At 38.0% G+C, this 25,778-nt stretch overlaps 1 protein-coding gene across 2 annotated transcripts in view; it reads left to right on the top strand.

Annotated features, from left to right (window-relative positions):
- Positions 1 to 13,703, top strand: part of MYOZ2 (myozenin 2) — a 37,208-nt gene extending 23,505 nt beyond the window's left edge. The window contains exons 5-6 of one of the 2 annotated variants that reach the window (XM_013964451.2): positions 4,987 to 5,170; positions 13,256 to 13,703. In XM_013964451.2, the coding sequence (XP_013819905.1) occupies positions 4,987 to 5,170; positions 13,256 to 13,490 (419 nt within the window). In that variant the 3' untranslated portion in view covers positions 13,491 to 13,703. 2 annotated transcript variants of the gene reach the window in all.

Below are 25,778 nucleotides of genomic sequence, written 5' to 3'. Positions count from 1 at the left end.
TATCCTGTCCCCCCATAATTTGTGATCAGGTAAGGCAAAAGTAAGTTCCATCACCACTGTGGACAGCAGCAATAAAGCTGCTGGATCCTTTCATCCATGCCCACTTTACTACTGTGCTGAGAAAGAAAATAAATATCTTTGAGTCTGTTTCTTCAATCTGTAAAATAAAGAAAATAAATCTCACTGCACATGGTTGTTGTGAAAATTAAATGTGAGAATGTGAGTGTAGTCCCTAATATACAATAAAATAATGAGTTAAAATTTTTCCCTTCCTTACCCATCTTTACATACCTAATACAAAATAGGTCCCCTAATACAAAATAGGCTCAGATGGTAAAGCGTCTATCAACACGGGAGACCTGGGTTTGATTCCTAGGTCGGGAAGATTCCATGGAGAAGGAAATGACAACCCACTCCAGTACTCTTGCCTAGAAAATCCTATGGACGGAGGAGCCTGGTGCAGGCTACTGTCCATGGGGTCACAAAGAGTCGGACATGACTGAGCGATTCTAATACATAATAGACTATATATATTTTCTTTTAGCTCCAACCACTATACTGTAACCTCCTGCTATCTAATGTGTGAAATGGTAAGGTTTTTTAATAGGAAGAGAAGACATATAGAAAAGTTTATGTTGATTCAATATGGTATTTCCATTACTAAGTTAAAAGTTTTATTATGAATCAATAACCATTGATTATTATGAATCGATGGTGTGATCACTTACCTAGAGCCAGGCATCCTGGAGTGTGAAGTCAAGTGGGCATTAGGAAGCATCACTATGAACAAAACTACTAGAGGTGATGGAATTCCAGCTGACCTATTTCAAATTCTAAAAGATGAAGATGTTAGGTGCTGCACTCAATATGCCAGCAAATTTGGAAAACTCAGCAGTGGCTACAGAGTTGGAAAAGGTCAGTTTTTGCTCCATTCCCCAAGAAAGGTGATTCCAAAGAATGTTCAAACTCCTGCACAAATGCTCTCATTTCACACACTAGCAAAGAAATGCTCAAAATTCTTCAAGCTCGGCTTCAACAGTACACGAGCCAAGAACTTCCAGATGGTCAAGTTGGATTTAGAAAAGGCAGAGGAACCAGAGATCAAATTGGCAACATTTGCTGGATCATAGAAAAGACAATTCCAGAAAAACATCTACTTCTGCTCCATTGACTCCTCTAAAGCCTTTGTGTGGATCATAACAAATTGTGGAAAATTCTTAAAGAGATGGGCATACCAGATCCCCTTACCTGCTTCCTGAGAAATCTGTATGCTGGTCAAGAACCAACAGTTAGAACCGGACATGGAACAACACACTGGTTCAAAATTGAGAAAGGAGTACATCAAAGCTGTATACTGTCATTCTGCCTATTAAACTTATATGCAGAGTACATCATGTGAAATGCCCGGCTGGATGAAGCATAAGCCAGAATCAAGATTGCCAGGAGAAATATCAATAACCTCCAATATACAGATGCCAACACCCTTATGGCAAAAAGCAAAGAGGAACTAAAAAGCCTCCTGGTGAAGGTGAAAGAGGAAAGTGAAAAAGCTGGCTTAAAACTTAACATTAAAACACTAAGATCATGGCATCCAGGCCCATCACTTCATGGCAAATAGATGGGGAAACAGTGGAAACAGTGGCAGACTTTATTTTCTTGGGCTCTGAAATTCCTGCATATGGTGACTGCGCCCATGAAATTAAAAGACACTTGCTCCTTGAAAGAGAAGTTATGACCAACCTAGACAGCATATTGAAAAGCAGAGACATTACTTTGCTGACAAAGGTACATCTAGTCAAAGCTATGGCTTTTTCAGTAGTCATGTATGGATGTGAAAGTTGGACCATAAAGAAGGCTGGGAGCTGAAGAATTGATGCTTTTGAACCGTTTTGTTGAAGAAGATTCTTGAGAGTTCCTTGGACAGCAAGGAGATCAAATCAGTCAATCCTCAAGGAAAATCAGTCCTGAATATTCATTGGAAGGGCTGATGCAAGGGGATGCTGGGAAAGATTGAAGGCAGGAGGAGAAGGGGATGACAGAGGATGAGATGGTTGGATGGCATCACCAACTTGATGGACATAAATCTGAGCAAGCTCCAGGAGCTGGTGATGGACAGGGAAGCCTGGCGTGCTGCAGTCCATGGGGTCGCACAGAGTCGGACATGACCGAGCAACTAAACTGATTATAAACTATGAAATTTCAAAACGAATAAAAAAGTTCTACCCTTAAGGAATTCATAGACAGGGACACAGGACAAATGTCCATGCTATATTTGTAGTCTCATTTTCTCTCTGCCATACAAACTTCAATATCATATGTATATTTTATTTACTATCTGGAATAATCTATGTATATTTACATACAAACACATACATATATTCTAATATATATATATATATAGAGAGAGAGAAATTTTGGAAGTATAAATTCATATAGCTACTTAAAGTTTAAATATTCAATTATTAAATATTAGGGCTTATCTGTAATATAGACTAAGAAAAGGGAGAGTTTCAAGGTTATCAGATGGCTTGCAGTGAAGCAAGAGTAATGGATCCTTCCTTCTCGGTTGATGAGCTGAAAAGTACAACAAATTCAGAGTACAAACTATAGATTATCTGAATTTAGCAAAGGTTACTATGAAAGCCCAGGCAAGATATGTACAGGGCCTGAACCAGGTGTGGAAATGAGAAGAAGGAAAGAGAGAATTTGCTTGAACAGTTACTTCCCAGTGTTCCGTTTGCAAATCACTTGCATTAAATGTGTAAGCCATATCTGAGACCTCCTGTATCTGGAAGGAAGAAGCCATTATCAACATTTTAAGTAGGTGCCCATGGTGAGTCAGAAACTGCAAAGTTGAGAAGCTTATTTAAGAAATCCTTAAGTATAGCTGGTAATACTTAGTGATTTGTTGTGGGAATGAAAGATTGTTTAAGACAGTGCTTCTGTCTTAGATATCTAAGAATAGTGATAACATTTGCTAAGATGATCAATATACAGAAAGAAGCAGAATGTATCAGAAAACAGCTGCACGTAGGTCTAGACAGATTATAAAGGATGTCAGGGGAATAGTAATTTGGATGAATGTAATAGGTGGCTGAATAGAAGAGCATCAAGATAAAAAAACAAACCTTGGAATCATCAATATGTAGGTCATAATTAAAGCCAAATATATAAATGAAACTTCCTAAGCAGAGTAAAGCAGCCTACTGAAGAGACTGCCATTTGATCCTGGAGACAATCAGAAGAAAATTAAATTACTACAAACAAATAGCTGCCTATTGGTGGAATTATCAAGAGTTTTTGAGAAAAAGAAACTAATTTTTAGTGTATAAAAAAGTCTGGCATGGTTTAACATAATAAAAGAGAAAACATTTTAGAGAAGGAAAAGAGCATCATGGAAACCTAAAAGCAGGAGTGACTGCATAGCAGAAGTTCTGATATGACAGAAGAGAGAGCTGTGTAAAAGGGATAACTAGGCAGTAAGGTAGTGTAGCTGGAAAGTAAACAGTTCTGCCTTTGAAGACCTGAAGAACGTCACTTAATGTATGTGAAAATGGTTTCACAGTTATGCCAGGAATTGTGTGATATTTAAATGATACTTTCAGAAAACTTCTAGCTCATGTGAGAAGAATAAATTGAGGAGATAAGACTGGAAGCAGAAAAGTTAGGTTAGAAATCCTCAGGAATGAAGTAAACAAAGGATAGGCACATCAGGGAATATGAAGGGCCTGATGAAGACAGTGGAGACGAGCTACTTCACCATTCTGAAGCCTGAACATTTGACAGGCCACTCGGCAATTTCAGGCTTCCCTGATGGCTCAGAAGGTGAAGAGTCCGTCTGCAATGTGGGAGATCTGGGTTCGATCCCTGGGTTGGGAAGATTCCTCTGGAGAAGGGAATGGTTACCCACTCCAGTATTCCTGAAACTTCCCTGACAGTCTAGTGGTTAAGACTCCACACTTCCAAAGCAGCAGGCACTGGTTCGATCCCTAGTTGGGGACTAAGATCCCACATGCAAGGACAAAAAAGAAAAATTAAAAATTGGGCTTCACAGGTGGCACTAGTGGTAAAAACAAAACAAAACAAAAAACCTGCCTGCCAATGCAGAGGCAGAAGAGTTGTGGATTTGATCCCTGGGTCACGAGATGCCCTGGAGGAAGGCATGGCAACCCATTCTAGTATTCTTGCCTAAAGAATTCCATGGACAGAGGAGTCTGGAGGGCTGAGGTCCAAAGAGTCAGACACGACTTGAAGCAATTTAGCCGCATGTAAGCATGCAGCAATTTTAGATAGTCAACACCTGAACACTACCTATAAAGAATCAGCTCCCAGGGGAGAGAGAGCTGTCTTTATTGATATTTCTGCAGAACCTAGTTTCTAAATTAATGCAGTAACTGTGGCATATAAGGTCTAGTATAAATTAATGTAAGGTGCACAATTAATAGCTTCACTGAACAAATGTATACTTATAATTTGGTAAAATGAAACAGTAAGTGGTTTCTTTTGAAAATTCCATAAATTTAAAGGGATTTAAAAATGTCTAACGCTGTCAGACTACTCTTTTCTGAGAGATCATAAAAAGAATGCTGCTGCTGGGGCTGCTACGTCGCGTTAGTCGTGTCCGACTCTGTGGGACCCCATAGACAGAAGCCCACCACTCCTCTGTCCCTGAGATTCTCCAGGCAAGAACACTGGAGTGGGTTGCCATTTCCTTCTCCAATGCATGAAAGTGAAAAGTGAAAGTGAAGTCACTCAGTCATGTCCGACTCTTAGCAACCCCATGGACTGTAGCCTACGAGGCTCCTCCATCCATGGGATTTCCCAGGCAAGAGTACTGGAGTGGGGTGCCATTGCCCTCTCCAAAAAAGAATGCATGCTTCATAAATTTACCCCTGCAGGAAAAATTAAACATGGTAAAATGCTAGGTGGAATTTAGTAACTCTCAGGTACTCTGTGTTTACTTATTCTTGCAATATTTTTCCAAAGGATATTCTGGACCACTGAAGGAAATTCCTCCTGAAAGATTCAACACCACAGCTGTCCCTAAGTACTACCAGTCGCCCTGGGAACAGGCCATTAGCAATGATCCGGAGCTTTTAGAAGCTTTATACCCTAAATTTTTCAAGCCTGAAGGAAAGGCAGAATTGCCTGATTACAGGAGCTTTAACAGGTAATTCAATTACCCTGGATGACACTTCAGCATGCAATACAAAGGCTGTTATATCACAGTATGGAGAACTGAATCCCCTGGTAGGGAAAAAAAAAAAAAAAACCACCCGAAAAACTACAAGCAATATATAGTATCTCTGCCTAGGCAAAGACTCATTTTTGCAGTATTACTAATATGGTACATTTTTAGTATAAAAATGAAGGCTATGAATCACAAACTATCATTGTTGTAAGATCATCTCCAACATTTTAAAAAGCAATTTTAATATTGATTTCTAATGTGAAGTTGATATTAGTTTATGTGTTGCTCCAAACAATCTTGTTAGTCACTACATAGATGACAAACTGTAAAAAATCATTTTAAGTCAGATCTGTGTTCAAAGAAATTATATTATGGGAATTACAGAGATACACAGTTATTTTTTAGTAGAATATTCCAAATCTTTCAGTGGAATTTTTTGCTTTTCTAACTGAATAAAACTTGAAACTATTTTCAGAGATCTTAAAAATCTTACAAACATTCTCACACTTTGAATGCTTAACATTTCGGTTAAAAAGTTTACTTTGTGTCCGAAGGCAATAGAAATTTAAACAAACAGGGTACAGTCTCAAATGGTGCCAAAGAAAAGAAAATTCTGCTTTTGAAACAACAATCTTCCACTGGATAAGTGGTAGGAGGTAGGAGATGGGTGATGAAATAGATGGGAATGTTTTCATTTACAGAAAAAAGTGACCCAAAAATTAAGAGGGAAAAACAAAACATACTGAATGAAAAGGGAAAAGCTAATGCACTAAATACCAAACTCAAATATTGGATTACAGTGGCAGAAGAACATTCCTTTTTTCATTTAATTCAGAAAAAATAAATATAAGAATAAAAGTGATTTTTGGAATTAATAAATACAAGGTTGCTACTGCTAAGTCGCTTCAGTCGTGTCCGACTCTGTGCGACCCCGTAGACGGCAGCCCACCACTCCTCTGTCCCTAGGATTCTCCAGGCAAGAACACTGGAGTGGGTTGCCATTTCCTTCTCCAATGCATGAAAGTGAAAAGTGAAAGTGAAGTCACTCAGTCGTGTCTGACTCTTCGTGACCCCATGGACTGCAGCCTACCAGGCGCCTCCAACCATGGGATTTTCCAGGCAAGAGTACTGGAGTGGGGTGTCATTGCCTTCTCCAAATACAAGGTTAACTGAGCAAATTCACCCTAAATCTGATAATATTCAACTCCAGCCTCTTATATCCAATGGATAACAATATACTCTTATACTCCCTTGGATGTGTGGCTTGCACAGTTGCAGGGGGCCCCACAATTAAAAAGGCCATAGCTGATTTAAACTTTTGCTTTAAAGTCTGAAATTCCTAACCAGCTTTAAACAAAGAGTACTGAGTTTTCATTTTGCACTGTGCGTTTAGATCAGATCCCAGGCTCTAAATTTTACCTTAAGTTCCTCTGTATTCAGGAAAATGTTCCCTTTAAGCAACTATCTTAGTCCATGACGTGTTCCCCCACGGCCCGCTTATATTTCTCTCTTTCCTTGTTTGTGAGTTCATTGAAATTAAGACCTACTACAATCTTTCCATCTTTGAATTCATAGCATATAGCAGAGTGTCTAGATATAATCGGGCTTCCCAGGTAGCGCTAGTGGTAAAGAACCTGCCTGTCAATGCAGAAGACACAGGATATGTGGGTTTGATCCCTGGCTCAGGAAGATCCCCTGGAGGAAGAAATGGCAACCCACTCCCAGTATTTGTGCCTGGAGAATCCCATGGACAGAGGAGCCTGGCGGGCTGTCGTCCACAGTGTCCAAAGAGTCGGACACGACTGAAGCAACTGAGCACACACACATGCAACTTTTTTATATGAGTAAGTGAATGAACCAACAGATGAACTAATTATAGGGTTATAAAGGTAAACTTCCAAAATGACAAAACATTGTCTTGGACATCTTGAACATCCAAGAATATGAAGTTTTACTTATGCAGTGAGTCAAATTTGACTCGTAATGACTCTTCAATCCACTAAATCAAATGACAAAATGTGGGACATTAAATCACTCACTTATATCACAGATGTGAGTCCTCAATATACTTCTCTACTTAGAAACAATCTCAGAAGGCCCAATACTCCTTAAGAATTATGTCCAAGGGGTACAACAAATGGTAGTATAGAAGAGCAGGCTTCAGTGAGTCTGAATACCTGGGTTTAAATTCTGATTCTATACCTTATTAGGTGGGTGACATTGGGTAACTCATTTAACTATTTGTGTTTCAGTTTCATCTATTAAAAGGGGATAGAAAAATAATCAACTCAAATAGTTGTTTTGAGAATTTAATGAGACAATCATGTAAAGCCTTGGTACTCAAAGTGTGGTGAGACCAGTTGTGCTGGCATCACCTGGGAACTGGTTAGAAATGAAGAATCTCAGGACACATACTAGATTGACTGAATTAGCATCTGTAGCTTAACAAGATCACAAGGTGATTTCCATACTAACAGAACAGGTGCACAGCACTGTAGATACATATTAGCTTTCATTATTACTATGTCTTCTGAAGTTTAATGATCACAAAGCACCTGACTGATCATTTAAATTCTTAAAGTTCTTTTCCTAACCAATCTCTCTCACCCCCAGAGTAATGGTTTTAGGCCCCGGACATGAAAGACTCTACTGATATGATTGCTGAAATCCTGCATTAGACTGAGGTTACTGCATTACTCACTGATCTGTTGTTATCCATATTTTCCACAGCGATTTGGGGAAATATTGTAAGAGGCCAGCCATCTTGAGAAAAGATGCAACAGAAAGTAAAACATACTGTTCTTCAGGAAAAAAAAAAAAAAAAAAAACAACTAGAAGACAAGAAAATTATGGGCCAATAAGACATAAGAACTTCCCTGGTGGCTCAAAGAATCTGCCTGCAATGCAGGAGATCCTGGTTCAATCCCCAGCTCAGGAAGATCCCCTGGATAACGGAATAGCTACCCACTCCAGTATTCTTGCCTGGAGAATTCCATTGACAGAGTAGCCTGGTGGGCTACAGTCCATGGGGTAGAAAACAGCAGACATGACTGAGTGACTGACACTTTCACTTATGGTAAAGAATTTGCCTGGAATGTGGAAGACATGGGTTTGATCCCTAGGTTGGGAAGATCCCCTGGAGGAGGGCATGGCAACCCACTCCAGTATTCTTGGCTGGAGAATCCCCATGGACAAAGGAGGCTGGCATGCTGCAGTCCAAGGGGTTGCAACGAGTCGGACACGACTGAGCAACTAACCACACATAGCGAGACATGAGATTCTATACTACTACTGCATTGGCCAAAACCTGCATTCTTTCAGGTTTTTCTGTAACATCTTATGGAAACCCTAAAGGAGCGGAATTTTTGGCCAGCCCAATACATAACACAGTTACATGTGCCATAGCCATCATTGAGGTCACCTATCTACCCTGTGGACACTGAAGATTTTATCTGGCTCTCAGTCTTTTTCCCAAGGACTATTCCTGTTATCACTTTTTGGTGGCTTAAATGATTCACTGAATTCTCAGCTCTTTTAAGTCCTTGACTGTATTGCTTTAAAGGATCTCTCTCTCAATCCCATCTTAGTCACTACTGACTTTCCTTAAAGTTTGCCATTACCAATATCTATGCTATTGCTGCTGCTTAGTCACTTCAAGTCATGTCTGACTCTGTGTGACTTCATGGACTTAGTCCACCAGGCTCCTCTGTCCATGGAATTCTCCAGGCAAGAGTGCTGGAGTAGATTGCCAGACCCTCCTCCAGGGGATCTTCCCAACCCAGGGATCGAACCTGGGTCTCCTGCATTGCAGGCAGATTCTTTACCACTGAGCTACCAGGGAAGCCGACCAATATCTGCATCATCTTCAAAATCTAAATTTCAAGCATCTCACTACCACATTTTAGCTTTAATTTTTTCATTTATTATTTATTTCAATCATGCTTCAAGTCCACACATCAAAGCCATCTCATTTTTCAAAGTCCATCATTCATTTCCTCCTTACTTTACTAGACTCCATAGTCACTTACTATTATCATCCAGAAATTAAGATATTCAAGAAAGATCACAGGTGATTGAGCTTCAAAGAAAATCAGATCTCTTCTAGGCTTTAAAATGATCTCCACAATACTGGAGAATTTATAGTCCTGCCAATTCCATTGTCCAAATGTTTATGAGGATCGTCCAGGCAAAATACATTAAACAGTTACGTATATTGAGCAAGATATAAAGATCTATCAGAGAGAATTCCAGTCCTCTTGGAGTGTAGTCTGATAAGAAATTAGGCAGACAGACTATTGAATATAATGAAAGATGGAAAATGAGGTTACAGGGAGGTAAAAATAGAGTTCATGGAAACTTAGGGAGAAAGAGTTTAGTTCTGGCTGTGGGAGATCAGGGAAAGCTTCAAGAATAAAATTAAATATCAAATGTGAAGTGAAGTCGCTCAGTTGTGTCCGACTCTTTGCGACCCCATAGACTGTAGCCTACCAGGCTCCTCCTTCCATGGGATTTTCCAGGCAAGAGTACTGGAGTGGGCTGCCATTTCCTACTTAAGTATAAATTACTTAAAGAACATACTTAAAACTTAAAGGGGATTTAGAAATGTCAGTAATGACGGTCAGAGCACTCCAGGCAGAGAAAAACGAGTGAGTAAACGCAATGACGTTGGAGAGCAGAGGGAGAAGCTGCTGCTGCTGCTGCTAAGTCGCTTCAGTCGTGTCTGACTCTGTGGGAGCCCACAGATGGCAGCCCATCAGGCTCCTCTGTCCCTGGGATTCTCCAGGCAAGAACACTGGAGTGCATTGCCATTTCCTTCTCCAACAAGGTGAAGAGCAAGCAGTATATCAGTTTGACTGGAACAAAGACTAAACAAAAGTGTATAGGGTAAAATTAGCAGGACTGACCTTTCCACTACAATGTCAAAGTCATTTTTTTCCACACACACAAATACCAAACCTGTTTCTCCTTGCCTTCTACCAGTGAGCTACTGAAACTCTAAACCATGGAATAATCATTGATTTTTACATTTCCCTCACAATTTTCATCCAATCTGTCAGCATATCCTGTTGACCCTACCTGTAGAACACATCCTGAAACCACCCACTTCTTCAAGGAAAACACCTGAAATCTAGGCTATCATCATTTCTCACCTGAATTGGTACCATATCTCTTCTTTCATTCTTGTCCACCTATACTTGTTCACACAGTAACAGGTGCCAGAGTAATCTTTATTAAAATTTTCTCAAGTTATACTGCTCCTGTTTTTGTTGTTCAGTTGCTCAGTCTTATCCAATTCTTTGCGACCCCATGGACTGCAGCACGCCAGGATTCCCTGTCTTTCACCATCTCTTGGAGCTTGCTCAAACTCACATCCATTAAGTTGGTGATGCCATCCAAGCATCTCGTCTCTTGTTATTCCCTTCTGTTCCTGCCTTCAATCATTCCCAGCACCAGGGTCTTTTTCTAATTAGTCAGCTCTTCGCATCAGGTGGCCAAAGTATTGGAGCATCAGGTGGCCAAAGTATTGGAGTTTCAGCTTTAGCATCTGTCCTTTCAATGATTATTCAGGACTGATTTCCTTGAGGATTGACTGATTTGATTTTCTTGCAGTCCAAGGGATTTTCAAGAGTCTTCTCCAACACCACAGTTCAAAAGCATCAATTCTTTGGCTCTCAGCCTTCTTTACGGTCCAACTCTCACATCCATACATGACCACAGGAAAAATCAAAGCTTTAACTAGATGGACCTTTGTTGGCAAAGTAATGTCTGTGCTTTTAAATATGCTGTCCGGGTTGGTCATAGTTTTTCTTCCAAGGAGCAAGCATCTTTTAATTTCATGGCTGCAGTCACCATCTGCAGTGATTTTAGAGCCCAAGAAAATAAAGTCTGTCACCGTTTCCATTGTTTTCCCATCTTTGCCATGAACTGATGGGACCAGATGCCATGATCTTCGTTTTTTGAAGGTTGAGTTATAAGCCAGCATTTTTACTCTCCTCTTTCACCTTCAGCAAGAGGCTCTTTAGTTTCTCTTCGCTTTCTGCTATAAGGCTGGTGTCATCAGCATATCTGAGATTATTGATATTTCTCCCAGCAATCTTGATTTGGGCTGTGCTTCATCCAGCCCAGCGTTTCTCATGATGTACTATGCATACATGTTACATAAGCAAGGTGATAATATACAGCCTTGATGTACTCCTTTCCCAATTTGGAACCAGTCTGTTGTTCCATATCCGGTTCTAACTGTTGTTTCTTAATCTGCATACAGGTTTTGCAGGAGGCAGGTCAGGTGGTCTGGTATTCCCATCTCTTGAAGAATATTCCACACTTTGTTGTGATCCACACAGTCAAAGGCTTTAGTGTAGTCAATGAAACAGAATTAGATGTTTTTCTGGGATTCTCTATTTCTCTATGATCCAGCAAGTGTTGGCAATTTGATCTCTGGTTCCTGTGTCTTTTCTAAATCCAGCTTGAACATCTGGAAGTTCACGGTTCATGTACTATTAAAGCCTGGCTTGGAGAATTTTGAGCATTACTTTACTAGCGTGTGAGATGAGCACAATTGTGCAGTAGTTTGAACATTCTTTGGCATTGCCTTTGGGAATGGAATGAAAACTGACCTTTTTAAGTTTTCAATGGCTTCCCTTCACACTTAGAATGAAATCCATGTTCCTTATTGGACAAAATTCCACACAATCTACCCCTCTGTCCTCTCTCCCTTCTACCATCCCACTCACTTACCTGTCTAGCAACATAGGCTTTCTTTCATTTCTGAAAAGGTCAACATTATTTCTGCCTTAGATTCTTTGTATTAGCTACTCTATCTGAAATGCTGAAGTGCTTCTGTTATATTGTCCATGGCTAACTTCTGACCTTCAGATGGCAGTTTAAATGTCACCTCTTCAGAGAAGTCTTTTCTCCCTATCTAGTCATTCAGTTATGCTCTATTGTATCACCCTATTTTAAATTTCTCATAGCTCTTATTACTGAATGTTTGTCTGTATGTTTAGTGTTTTATTAAAAATTTTATTAAAAACTAAAAATCATTATTTTTATTGAAGTATAATTAACTTACATGTTTATTTTTTGTCTATCTCTTTCACTAGAAATATAAAACCTTACACTCTGACTACATTGCTCACTGCCATATGTCCAGCATTTAGAAATGTGCCTGGCACTGGATCAATAATTAATGGCTGAATCAAAAAAAGCTAGACTGTTACATGACATCTCGAATGCCAAGATAAGGAAGGTGGACTTTCTTCAGATGAGTAGAAGGATTTCGATGTTTTTGAGGCACAACCAGAAAAATGCAAAGATATATTTCTTACCCTTAAAGAATTTATAATTCACAGATGACCAAACCAAATCATATTCTGAAAAACAGAAGCTGACAATACCAAATGCCATATTATTAACAGATGCACTATAAGACTAACATAAAACAATCAATGCTATAGGAATTTGGTTAAGAAAGGGAGTGAGGGCTTGGGGTAGTTAAGTGAAGTGAAGTCACTCAGTCGTGTTCGACTGTTTGCGACCGCATGGATTGTAGCCTACCAGGCTCCTCCCTCCATGAGATTCCCAGGCAAGAGTACTGGAGTGGGTTGCCATTTCCTTCTCCAGTGGATCTTCCCGACCCAGGGATCGAGGGGGAAGTTAAAATTTAAAGGCCACAGGATATATACAGGTGGAATGGAGGCACAGAGGAAATACCTTTTTTTTTTCTTTCCTCCCCCAGAGGAAATAAGCAAGTGTAACATTGTTAGCAAAGGCAGGAAGGCAAGAAATGTTTGTGATGACTCAGCGTCCAGGGAACAGAATAGTTCAGTCCAAAACTAAGCGTACATACAAAAGGTCTTTACACAAATTCATTATCAAATATCTGTTTTATCATAAAGGCATGGTCCTTGAATGGAAACACTTACTTCAGAGGCCAAAAATTGAAACCCTAGTAAGACTGTAACACGACAACACGCCTCATAAGATCATGCATTAAATTGTTTTCTATTTTCTGGCAAATAAATTTGAATATTAATTTATTCTTTTTCTTTTCACTCCTCACAGAGTTGCCACCCCATTTGGAGGTTTTGAAAAAGCATCAAAAATGGTTAAATTCAAGGTTCCAGATTTTGACCTACTACTTCTAACAGATCCCAGGTTCATGGCCTTTACCAATCCTCTTTCTGGCCGACGGTCCTTTAATAGGACTCCAAAGGGATGGATATCTGAGAATATTCCTATAGTTATAACAACCGAACCTACAGAGGATAACACCATACCAGAATCAGAAGACCTATAAAAGAAAGTTGTATGTGCGACAAAAACCTCTGAATATAAATGTTGCTGTATTATTATTCTACTCACTGGCAAAGCCACTAACACTCTTCATTAGTAGCAATAATTTAATAGCAATTTAGCAATTTTCCTTTTATGGCATTTAATTTCAATCTCAGATCAAAATCTAATAAACAATTCAAAATCTTATTAAAAAAAAAGAAACAAAAACTTTTAACTCACTTGTCTTTACTCATAATCTTGTTACCGCTTGGTTAAACAATCTGGTCTCCACACTGGGAAAGTCCAGAAAAGTTACTGACGACAAAGGGTTTCATCTTTGTTGCCTTTAATATAAGCTATTCCTGAATAAAGTTTTTAGATGGATCTATAATCAAAATACAGCGCAAAATATTTAGATTAATTCAGAGTTTTATTTAAGGGATGAAAGCTATAGAAGTTGATATATAAGCATTATTGATGGAGAAAAGGGTTGGGTTCTTCTTTTCTGACAAGCTTCCATGATAAAATAACTTGTCTAGATGAAGTCTTTTCAATAGTCTTTCTTAAAATTTCAAATTTCTTAGAACTTTGAAACTGCTTTGTATTTTTCAACATGCTTTGAATCATCATATAATTATTCCAGATGACAGTCTCCAGAGTTCAATTGGGTTATTACTGTTGTCTAGTATTAAATCAACAATATGGAGAGAAAATGACTCAAAGAACATCGTACTATTGTAGTTTTCATGACCAAGGTAAACTTGGAATTCAAGTTCTGCAAATCCTAATGTTGTGTGTTGTTTAGGTTCAACTTTATGAATACATTTTTAGAAGAGTAATAACAAGACACATGCTAATAGACATATAAATAAGCATGAATATGAAGGAGAGAGCAAGTGCGTAATTTGAATTAGCAGCTTTCTCTGCTGAATCTTTAAATTCTGCTCAAATCCTTAAGCTCTAGGGAGTATATGCCATAAAACAAAAGCAAGAAATGGAAGAAGACAAGAGCATTTGAATGTAATACAGCATATTTCTGTCATAAATATATGAAAATATTAGTATAAAAGACTCTAATATAAAATTATAGGTATATTTTAAAATGATTGAATATACAACATGGAGTTGGAAAGAAATAAATACCAATTCTTCCCATTTCAATTCAGTTAAAAGTTCTGTGGTAGACGTTTATATCAGAGAATAAAGGTCTCATACACAGAAAACTACCTACCAGATTAAATTTAGGAGACTGGAAGGAAAGTGAACAACAGAGTAATGAAAATGCCATGTAGCAACATCGCATATTTATAAAAGTATGTAATCCTGAACACGCCCGATCTCGTCTGATCTCGGAAGCTTAGCAGGGTCGGGCCTGTTTAGTACTTGGATGGGAGACAGCCTGGGAATACTGGGTGCTGTAGGCACTATGGGATTCCCAGGTGGCTCTGAGGATAAAGCATCTGCCTGCAATGCAGGAGAACCAAGTTCGATCCCTGGGTTGGGAAGATCCCCTGGAGAAGGAAATGGCAACCCACTCCAGTACTTGCCTGGAGAATCCCAATGGACAGAGGAGCCTGGCGGGCTATAGTCCATGCGGTTGCAGAGTCGGACATGACTGAGTGACTTCACTTTCTTTCTTTGACTTTAATGCTGAAATTGGTGGTTGTGTTGCAGGAAGGGGGACCCTTACCAGGGCCCGAAACTGGGCTCTTGTCTAACACTCAGAAATGAATTGTCCGAGGAGACACATGTGCTGACAAAGCAAGAGATTTTATTGGGAAAGGACACTCGGGTGGAGAGCAGTAGGGTAAGGGAACCCAGAACAGCTCTGCAGTCTAGGGTTTTATGGTGATGGGATTAGTTTCCGGGTGGTCTTTGGCCGATCATTCTAATTCAGAGTCTTTCCTGGTGGCGCATGCCATCCACCCTGGCCAGGCACCATAGTAACATTTGCATGAGTTAGTTTATGACAAGAAATCCTGATAAGGAATACGGAACTAATAAGCCACCACCAACCAGAAGAGTTCAGGAAAGGTTGAAAGGAGACACCGCGTGTCCATCCACTTCCCAAAATCCCTCTGGCTAGCATCCATCTTGGCTGAGCGCTGTGTGCGCCACCAGGAAAGACTCTGAATTAGAATGATCGGCCAAAGACCACCCGGAAACTAATCCCATCACCATAAAACCCTAGACTGCGAGCTACAGTGTCAGAGCTGTTCTCCTGGGTTCCCTTACCCTACTGCTCTCCATCTGGGTGCCTTTTCCCAATAAAATCTCTTGCTTGGTCAGCACATGTGTCTCCTCAGACAATTCATTTCTGAGTGTTAGACAAGAGTCCAGTTTTGGGCCCTGGAAGGGGTTCCCCTTCCTGCAACAGTTGTTTTGATGATCTTCAATCTTGAAAGCAGAGAAATTAAAAAAAAATATGCGTATGAGAAATGCAATCTCTAGAAAGGAACAATATCAATATATCTTATACACATTATCATTGTAGGGAATTTGTTTTATTTAAAATATATCTTTAAGTTATTTTAGTTTTATGTTGGTGTTTACTCATTTCACTTATTTTTATTTTGGCCACACCAAGCAAGCTTGTGCGATCTTAGTTCTCTGACCTGAGATTGAAACTGGGCCCTTGGCAGAGAAAGCACAGATTCCTAACCATTGGACTGCCAGGGAATTCCCCGTTTACCTGTTTTAAAATGACAGTGTTGGCATCTGTAATAAACTCTAGATATCAGAGAACCTTCATGCTTTTTTTAAATTTAATCTGTTAAAAAAGAAAAAGAATTAGTCCTATTCTATTATGTATTTTGATGAAATGGTTTAGTTCTTTATTAGCAATTCAAAATGCTATTTTTCATTACACTGAAATTTTATTATGTTATTATAATTATCTCAAAGTAGTTAAACTCTATGCTCAGGGTCACCACTCTGACAATCACCAAAAGGGGACCAGCAATTAAATATGTTAGCTACAGAACAGTATTCTCCATTTCATAAAGGAAAATTTTAACTTTTTATAGTATTTTTTTTTAATTGGCTAGAAAATAATGGAATAACTCTCTGCTCACTATTGTATTTCTTCCTTTCCTGGGAAGTGTCTATTAATTAGAACTCAGCTGTCTGACACCTTTAGAAATGCCAAATTTCACACTCTGGTTGCTACACAATTAGAATTTGAAAGGAATTTTGAATGGGTTTTTCAATGACCTGAAAAGCAGCTAAACCTTTTTAAGTCTGAAGAAATATGATAGCCTTTTCAGAACAGCGAAAGACTGTGGCTTTTTTTTCCACCCACATTTGTACATATGGAAAATGAAACAGAAGAGAAAAAAAGGTTAAAAAGTTAAAAGAAAATGAATAAAAATAACATTTGCTGATGGACTACTAAATGCCAGGCACTATACTCACTACTTAACGGTGTAGTGGGTATTTTGAAAAAAAAAAAAAAGCCTAATAAAGGCTAGTTAATGTGTATTTTAAAATATTATATTTATTTATTTTGGCTGTACCATAGCACACAGATTTGCAGGATCTTAGTTCCCAACTAGGGACTGAAGCCAGCCCATCACAGTGAAGGCACCTTGTACTAACCACTAGACTGCTAGGGAATTCCCTGTATTTTTAACATCATTCTATTTTTGTGATTATCCTGTGAGAACTGTATTATAAATAATCTCCATTTTGTGCTAGAAAAGTGAGCCTCAGGGAACTAGAGTGACCAGCTTAATACTAGCTCCAAACTGGAAGAACTTGGTGAGTCTGAATCTAAAACATATGCTCTAAGAACTCATAATTCATAACTTCTCCTTCAGAAATAACTTCAACCTTAAAATTATTTTATTACTAGAAAAAATAATAAAAAATCTCTATCATATTAATTTTAACTTTGTGAAAATATATCTATAAATTGAGTAATTTTAGAGTCATCCATTAAAATCATTCAGGTACTCATAAACATGAAAAGCTAAACTTTCAGATTTTCAAACAAGCAATATGCATGCTTAATCATGAATTTTTGTTGTTGTTGTTGTGTCCAACTCTTTTTGTAATTCCATGGACTATTCATGTAATCTTTTTTTTCCCCCTCTTGAAAGAAGAGGAAATAAAGAGGACAGGAATACAGAACACTAATACCCATAAGGCTGAATGAAATCTAGTGTAATAACACACCATACATATTCATTTAAATGAAAATATTTTCTACTTTTCAAAACTTTAGAAGAATTTGTATTATACTGTTCAATAGAATTCTGGGTCATAAAATTATATCTATTTTATTTAGCCAATTTCTTGTTGATCAGTTGATCAGCTGCTTTCTGGATAATACTAGAGCTACATTAACAACTAGACCAGTGCTCATTCTTGGCTTTTAACTCTTTGCTCCCTTCAATCATTTCTCCATTTCTTAACTCAATATTTGAAAGGACTTGATAGTTTAAAATAACTAATTATTGGTTATTACTAAATCAAGGTAAATATGGAAAATAATTTTTAGTCAAAATGATCACTTACTACATCCACTGAAAATTTCACATTTTCTAAATAGACTCATTTATAAATGTTTTAGCAGCTTGGAAATGGAGAGAGCCAATTACTTTCACAAAGGCTGATGTGGAGCAAAATGTCCAGTCAGTGAGAGTGAAAAGTACATCCTGAACTTTCCAACTCAGGGCACAGCTGTACCAGCAGACTTATTAATTCTGGAATTTCCTCACTCTGCTGCTTATGCAAGATAAAACTTACATGACATCATTGCAATTTCTCAGTCACAACTGCTTTTTATTAAGCTTAGCTAAGTATTGCTCTGAATGCCCCTTTTCTTATGAAAAATACTTTCGACCTCCACATGCTCTATTCTGTAGGAAGAAGGGCAGTTTACTTTCTATGAAAGGTGGAAGAATGCCAGGTTTTTGCCAAAAGAACAAGCAAGGGAAATCTATTTCAAACTAACTGATCAAAGCACTTCACGAATACACAAAAGGATTTTTAGAAAATTATAATGCTTTAAAAAGTTTAACTTTTCAGAGCTAAGAAAAAAGCAAAATTGTAAAATTGTATAAGAATTTCAATAGCTGAAGATGATGTATTATTAGATTTTTTAAAAAGGTGTGTCCCTATTTAAATTCCTTAAATGAAAGAACTAGATTTCAACTCAGGATACAAACCTCCCTGACTTGTAATGTGATTTCAACAGGAAGATTTGGTGCATATGGGCAAAGAGCAGGTGGTGGGGGAGCTATTTCTAAGAGGTTATAGTTCAGATTCAAAATGAATGTGCTTATTATTCTGGATTGTGTAATATTTTGAAACACATTTCAACAACTTAGGCAGTGTAGGAGATGGAGACAGTTCAGGAAACAGAACCGGAAAAAGTCAGAAAGAAAAAAGGTAAATTCTGCTGATTTGGTATAGAAGAATTGGTATAGAAGCTGCAGCACTAGTAAAATAAAAGAACAGGGGGAAGAAAGGAATGCCAGAATGAAGTAGGCTGAAAAGAAATAATTGCATTATTCTATGGTTTCTAGAGCTTTCTCCTCACTCCTTCCGAAGCAGTTTTGCTCCATGTGTATCAATTGTCTAATATGAACTGTCACCTAAATAGATACTCTCATTTATTTTCTTTATCATCACTTACTTATAAACTGCATATAAAACAGCAGTTGCATTTTAATGTGCCAGCTATTTGGTGATTTATCACTAATTAATAATATAATCTCAAGCAATTTACTTTACTCTGGAATTTTGTCCAACTATTTCTGTTTCACAGGCCACTTCTGCTTAAGACCTTCCCTGACCACCCTTACTTAAGAGAGCACACATATAACCCCTTACTGTGCTTTTGTTTTTCTTTATAACCCTTATTACTTCCTAACATAATGTATTAGTCTGGGTCCTCTGAGAATCAGAAGCCAAGATGCAAGTTAAATCTGTAACAATTTTATTAGGAAAATGGGGAGACAGGTCAAAGAAAGGCTGGGAGAGACCCAAGGGACCTCAGGTGGAAGTATATGGATATGTTCTAGACTGCCTGAGAGTCCAGGGAAAATTCAGCAAGGTTGTTGGAAGATCTGCGAGCCAACATCATCTGCAGAAGAGGTCCAGTGTTTCTCAGCAACATGTCTGCCTTAGGGTCACTGTCATGGTTACTCACTGGCTGGGAGCACACTGTGAAAGACAGACTCAGCACGAATGCACTGATGGAAGTCAGAGTAAGGAGAACTCAGTCAACTCAGAGTAAGGGGCCCTCAGTCAACCACGTTAAGACCCACAAGTTGTAGCTGCCACACACAATATATTTACTCCTTTATTATTTATCTCACCCACTGGAATGAATGCTCTCTGAGGATAGAGACTGCCTTTTTTATTCGCTGCTGTATCCTCTATGCCTGATACATAGTGAAGAACAATAAAAAAATTTTTACATAAATAAATTCATCTTAATTATGGGGATAATTAGCTATTATTAGTAACAAAAAATTATCAAGACCACACAGTAAGAAAGCAAAGACATTTAGAATGAAGTTAAATTAGGTTACACTGGAACTGCTTTGGGATAAATATATTTGACCCTGATTTAGAAGTAAAATATGTTGGAGCAGTGAGTATATTAAACACACGTATAATCAGAAACACTAACATGGCCTGGCTATTTTTTAGCATAAGCATTAATGCCAACTCTGCTCTCAGACTTAAAATTGCAGTTAGGGTAGACTTTTTAGGATCTTGCTAGAACAGTGAGATTTCTTGTGAGCATTCACATACTTTGTAGGTCACTTGAGAATTAAAAAAAATCAATATGATGGATATTTCTCTCGATAGTATACCCTACCTCTTTTAGAAACTACATTATACAACCAGAAAGGAGTTCCCAAGGACAGATGGCTACATAATCCTTCATTTTCTTAAAAAACTAAAATGACTTTTCATTCATACACCTGCTTGGAATATTTCAAATCAGGAAGTACATAGCCCCTGAATTCTAATATTTTGGCACAGTCATCTCTGTAGTACAATGAATAAAAACATTCACCCCAAAGTCCTTTCTCCACGTTGCTTCAAGAACTGAGGCATCTGAGAGCCATAAACAGGGAAAGGAGCTGATTCCTCTACGAACTGATGCTAACATAATGGAAAACTTACCTAAATATCATCAACCTGAAATAACATTTTCTTCTTTTCCAACTTATCTTGAAAAAGCAGGACTACTTTCCAAGTTTAACTTTAAACTCAGTACCTAATACCTATTTTACCTTACTTCTACCTGCATGAGAAACTAGAGCTAATGAAGACTCTAACCGACTTGCCTCAGGTGCAGGTCTCCTGCAAAGCTGTCTTCTGGGTCAGCTGAGCACTCTAGGCTGGGTTGCTATTTCAGAACATAAAGTCAAATGCAAACACGGACCACATTTATTCAAGAAACATTCTTTACTTCTGATACATAGAAAGGGATGTGGATATAATTTATGATTATTACAAAAAGTTTCCTCAAAAACTCATCAAAATCTATTAAAGAGACATTAAACTTAAAATACTACAGACAAGGTGCATGGCACCCCTAAAGTCAATATGTTGAAACCCTAACTCCCATATAATTAGTATTAGGAGGTGGAGCCTTTGGGAGGTAATTAAATGATAGCGTGTAGTGCTCATGAATTGGATTAGTATCTCATAAGAGAGACTCCACAAAGCTCTCTTGCCCCTTTCCCCATGTGAGTACAGAGAGAAAATGGCCAAATACAAATCAGGAAGTAGATTCATACCAGACACCAATCTGTCAGCACCTTGCCCTTGGACTTCCCAGATTCTAGAACTATGGGAAATAAATTTCTGTTGTCTATAAGGCACTCAATCTGTTATTGTACCCTGAACAGACTAAGATGCATAGCAACACAGAAGAATTATGTTTTCAGATGCATTTACATATAATATTAATTATGGCTAATGATCATAATTATCAGAATAGTATTAGACTATGCCACTTGTACAAATCCATACACTGATGTTTAAGTGTCCTCTTATTAATCCAAAAGGATATTAATATTTTAGATATTAATATATAATTAGAATAGTGAAAACAGTTACTCTTTTACCAAATATAAGCCACTAGTACTGTTACTAGCATAATACTAACTCTCTTTGGTTTAAATAAACAATCATTTACTTAGAACCACGGCACTTTAGAATTAGCCTCTATCTTGAAATACTTTATATCAATTCCCTCATTTAAGGAATAGAAACTTAAATCAGAGAAGAAACTGTCACTTTCTCACATTGCATGTCTAAAATTAGAACCCAAGGGTTCTGCTTCTGATCTTTTAATAACACTCCTCCCACTATCTTATTCCATCTCCTATCTCAGTGGAGAACACAATCATCCAGAACACGGGCACAATCAACACACCTTCTGTGACATAACATACTGTACATGATTTCATATTTATCTGTATCTATATAAATATAGGCTTATATAATTCGTATACGTTATTTATTAGCCACAAAGAAATAAAACTGTGAGTCAGGATAATGTCAGTAAAATGTAGAAACAGAGAGTAAAGTTTTTTTAAGAAAACAATGTTAAAAAATTTTACTTTAAACAGTAAAAAAAATGTTACTATAACAATATTGAAACAAAATGAATATTCTTCCTAACTAGAAGGGAGTAAAATTCCATACTCTTTAGTATTAAAGGAAAGAGTAAATGTTGCTCCTTCCACTAAAAACCTCTTGGTCCATGTCTTTCAAATTATCGTTGTGTCCTGTTAGGTGATGTAAAAATTAACACAGATTAGAAGTTTTTCAAATGAAATAGAATAGAAGAAAATATCAGAGCATACCACTAGAAACAGTATTATTTCAGGAAACTATATTTTTTTAATATGTGTTCTTGTAAACTGGATTACAACGTAAATTATACTGCTTATTCTAGGTTGTGGTCTAAGATGTTTGAAAATTACTGCTCTACCTATTACTAAATACTGTTTAAAACAGAAATGTCAGCATTGTTATCGGTAACTGGAATTGCTTTTCTCCACCACATCAAAATTATTATAACTAATTTGATAGAGTTCTTCAGAATTAAAAGAATCTGAAACTGTAGCAGAGCAAAACTTGTAGAAAACAATTAGAAACTTTGATTTAAAAATTTACAAAAAGACATTCCAGGGATATTACCTGCCAAAAGTTTGTTTTTTTTTCCTCCAGCACAATTTCAGTTTGAGAGCTTGTTTCCCAGACAAGAGACTGAAAACTCAAGACCACTAACAGTTACAAAATAAAGAAATTAAATACTCTAAAATTTCTGCCTTTACATATAATTCTTTGTATAGTAATATTTAGTAATATTTCTATCACTGAATATTTTCCAGTAATTTTATTACTGTATTAAACAACAAACTTATTTTCTTTGGTGAAGTGAATTTCAACAAGGAAGTTCAACTTGAAAACACTGGTGCTCTGAATATCTTTGCCATCTTTACAAAGCAAAGTGCTCTCCAGGGCAACTTCCTTTGGGTTTGTGGCTTCAGCCAATATGCAATGAGTGAAAGACATGGTCTTATTTCACTATTGTATTTTCTTAAAGAAGTACATCAAAAACAAGTCAGTCTAAGATATATAATAGTATGTGTGTGTGGGCATATGTGTGTGCATGTGCACACATATACATCACAGACACTTAGATTTGTTAGATTCCAAAGAGATAGGAAATTAAGTTTGGTAAATTTCTGAACATCATACTGTTTTTCACAAAGTTAGAATACTACTACAGATATCACAATTCAGAAAAAGATAACCTTTACCTGTGAAACGCTCTTGACTTCTTTCGTTTCCCTTCCCTTGTCTTTCAGAAAGGGACAAAAGTGTCAATTGTGTTTATCAACAGTGTTTGAATATGGAAGAAATTTGGTTGTACTTAAAGGAACAAAAGAGTGCTATCTCTTGTGAAATTTCAGAATATATCACAGAAAATATTTTATAGTAGGCAAATTCCAAGTGACTAGAAATTGAATTTTAGTCCTGCTTCTATCAGTGTCTAGCATGTCCCTCAGTTTAAGTGCTCTCATCTGTTAAATAAGGGATTTTGGCAAACTAATCTCTCAGATCCTTTCCATTTCTAAGATTCTAAAGAACTATACAAATATAACATGCTATAAAACTTGGCTTCAAAAAATTAAAGAGAAATTACATTCATGCACAAAAATCCTAGCACTAGCTTTCAAACAAAACCTAGATGGTTTTGGCCTTTACTTCTGGATTTATTAGTATGACACACATTGCCTTCCTCATTTTGACTGACTGTATTTCCTGGCTGTAACCTGATGTCATACTTAGCTGATAGTTCTTTTATTAAATCATTCAGTGTGTTTACTGAGTGGCTATTATATGGCAGACACTGTGCTAAGTACCTAACTTTCACTGTTTCTAAACTCAGGATATTCAGTTCAGTTCAGTTCAGTCGATCAGTCATGTCCGACTCTTTGCGACTCCCATGAATTGCAGCACGCCAGGCCTCCCTGTCCATCACCATTTCCTGGAGTTCACTCAGACTCATGAACATCGAGTTGGTGATACCATCCAGCCATCTCATCTTCTGTCGTCCCCTTCTCCTCCTGCTCCCAATCCCTCCTAGCATCAGAGTCTTTTCCAATGAGTCAACTCTTCGCATGAGGTGGCCAAAATATTGGAGTTTCAGCTCTGGCATCATTCCTTCCAAAGAACACCAAGGACTGATCTCCTTTAGAATGGACTGGTGGATCTCCTTGCAGTCCAAGGGACTCTCAAGAGTCTTCTCCAACACCACAGTTCAAAAGCATCAATTCTTCAGTGCTCAGCTTTCTTCACAGTCCAACTCTCACATCCACACATGACTACTGGAAAAACCATAGCCTTGAGTAGACGTACTTTTGTTGACAAAGTAATGTCTCTGCTTTCAATATACTATCTAGGTTGGTCATAACTTTCCTTCCAAGGAGTAAGCGTCTTTTAATTTCATGGCTGCAATCACCATCTGCAGTAAATTTGGAGTCCCCCAAAATAAAGTCTGACACTGTTTCCACTGTTTCTCCATCTATTTCCCATGAAGTGATGGGACCAGATGCCATGACCTTAGTTTTCTGAATGTTGAGCTTACAGCCAACCTTTTCACTCTCCTCTTTCATTTTCATCAACAGAGGCTTTTTAATTCCTCTTCGCTTTCTGCCATTGGGTCGTGGCATCTGCATGCTGCTGCTGCTAAGTCACTTCAGTCGTGTCTGACTCTGTGTGACCCCATAGGTGGCAGCCCACCAGGCTCTCCCATCCCTGGGATTCTCCAGGCAATAACACTGGAGTGGGTTTCCATTTCCTTCTCCAATGCGTGAAAGTGAAAAGTGAAAGTGAAGCCACTCAGTCGTGTCCGACTACTGATATTTTTCCCTGCAATCTTCATTCTAGCTTGTGTTTCTTCCAGCCCAGCGTTTCTCATGATGTACTCTGCATAGAAGTTAAATAAGCAGGGTGACAATATACAGCCTTGACGTACTCCTTTCCCTATTTGGAACCAGTCTGTTGTTCCATGTCCAGTTCTAACTGTTGCTTCTTGACCTGCATACAGGTTTCCCAGGAGGCAGGTCAGGTGGTCTGGTATTCCCATCTCTCTCAGAATTTTCCACAGTTTATTGTGATCCACACAGTCAAAGGCTTTGACATAGTCACTAAAGCAGAAATAGATGTTTTTCAGGAACTCTCTTGCTTTTTCGATGATCCAGCGGATGCTGGCAATTTAATTTCTAGTTCCTCTGCCTTTTCTAAAACCAGCTTGAATATGTGGAAGTTCATGGTTCATGTATTGCTGAAGCCTGGTTTGGAGAATTTTGAGCATTACTCTACTAGCGTGTGAGATGAGTGCGATTGGGGGAGGGAGCCAAAGCAAAAACAATACCCAGTTGAGGATGTGACTGGTGATAGAAGCAAGGTCCTGTGTTGTAAAGAGCAGTACTGCATAGGAACCTGGAATGTTAGGTCCATGAATCAAGGCAAACTGGAAGTGGTCAAACAGGAGATGGCAAGAGTGAATGTCGATATTCTAGGAATCAGCAAACTAAAATGGACTGAAATGGGTGAATTTAACTGAGATGACCATTGTATCTACTACTGTGGGCAAGAATCCCTTAGAAGAAATGGAGTAGCCATCATGGTCAACAAAAGAGTCCAAAATGTAGTACTTGGATGCAATCTCAAAAACAACAGAATGATCTCTGTTCATTTCCAAGGAAAACCATTCAGTATCACAGGAATCCAAGTCTATGCCCTGACCAGTAACGCTGAA

The sequence above is a fragment of the Capra hircus genome, chromosome 6 (genome assembly GCF_001704415.2).
Source record: "Capra hircus breed San Clemente chromosome 6, ASM170441v1, whole genome shotgun sequence".
Lineage (NCBI taxonomy): Eukaryota > Metazoa > Chordata > Mammalia > Artiodactyla > Bovidae > Capra > Capra hircus.
Note: the sequence above shows the minus strand (reverse complement) of the source record. Positions and strands in the feature narration are given on the sequence as shown.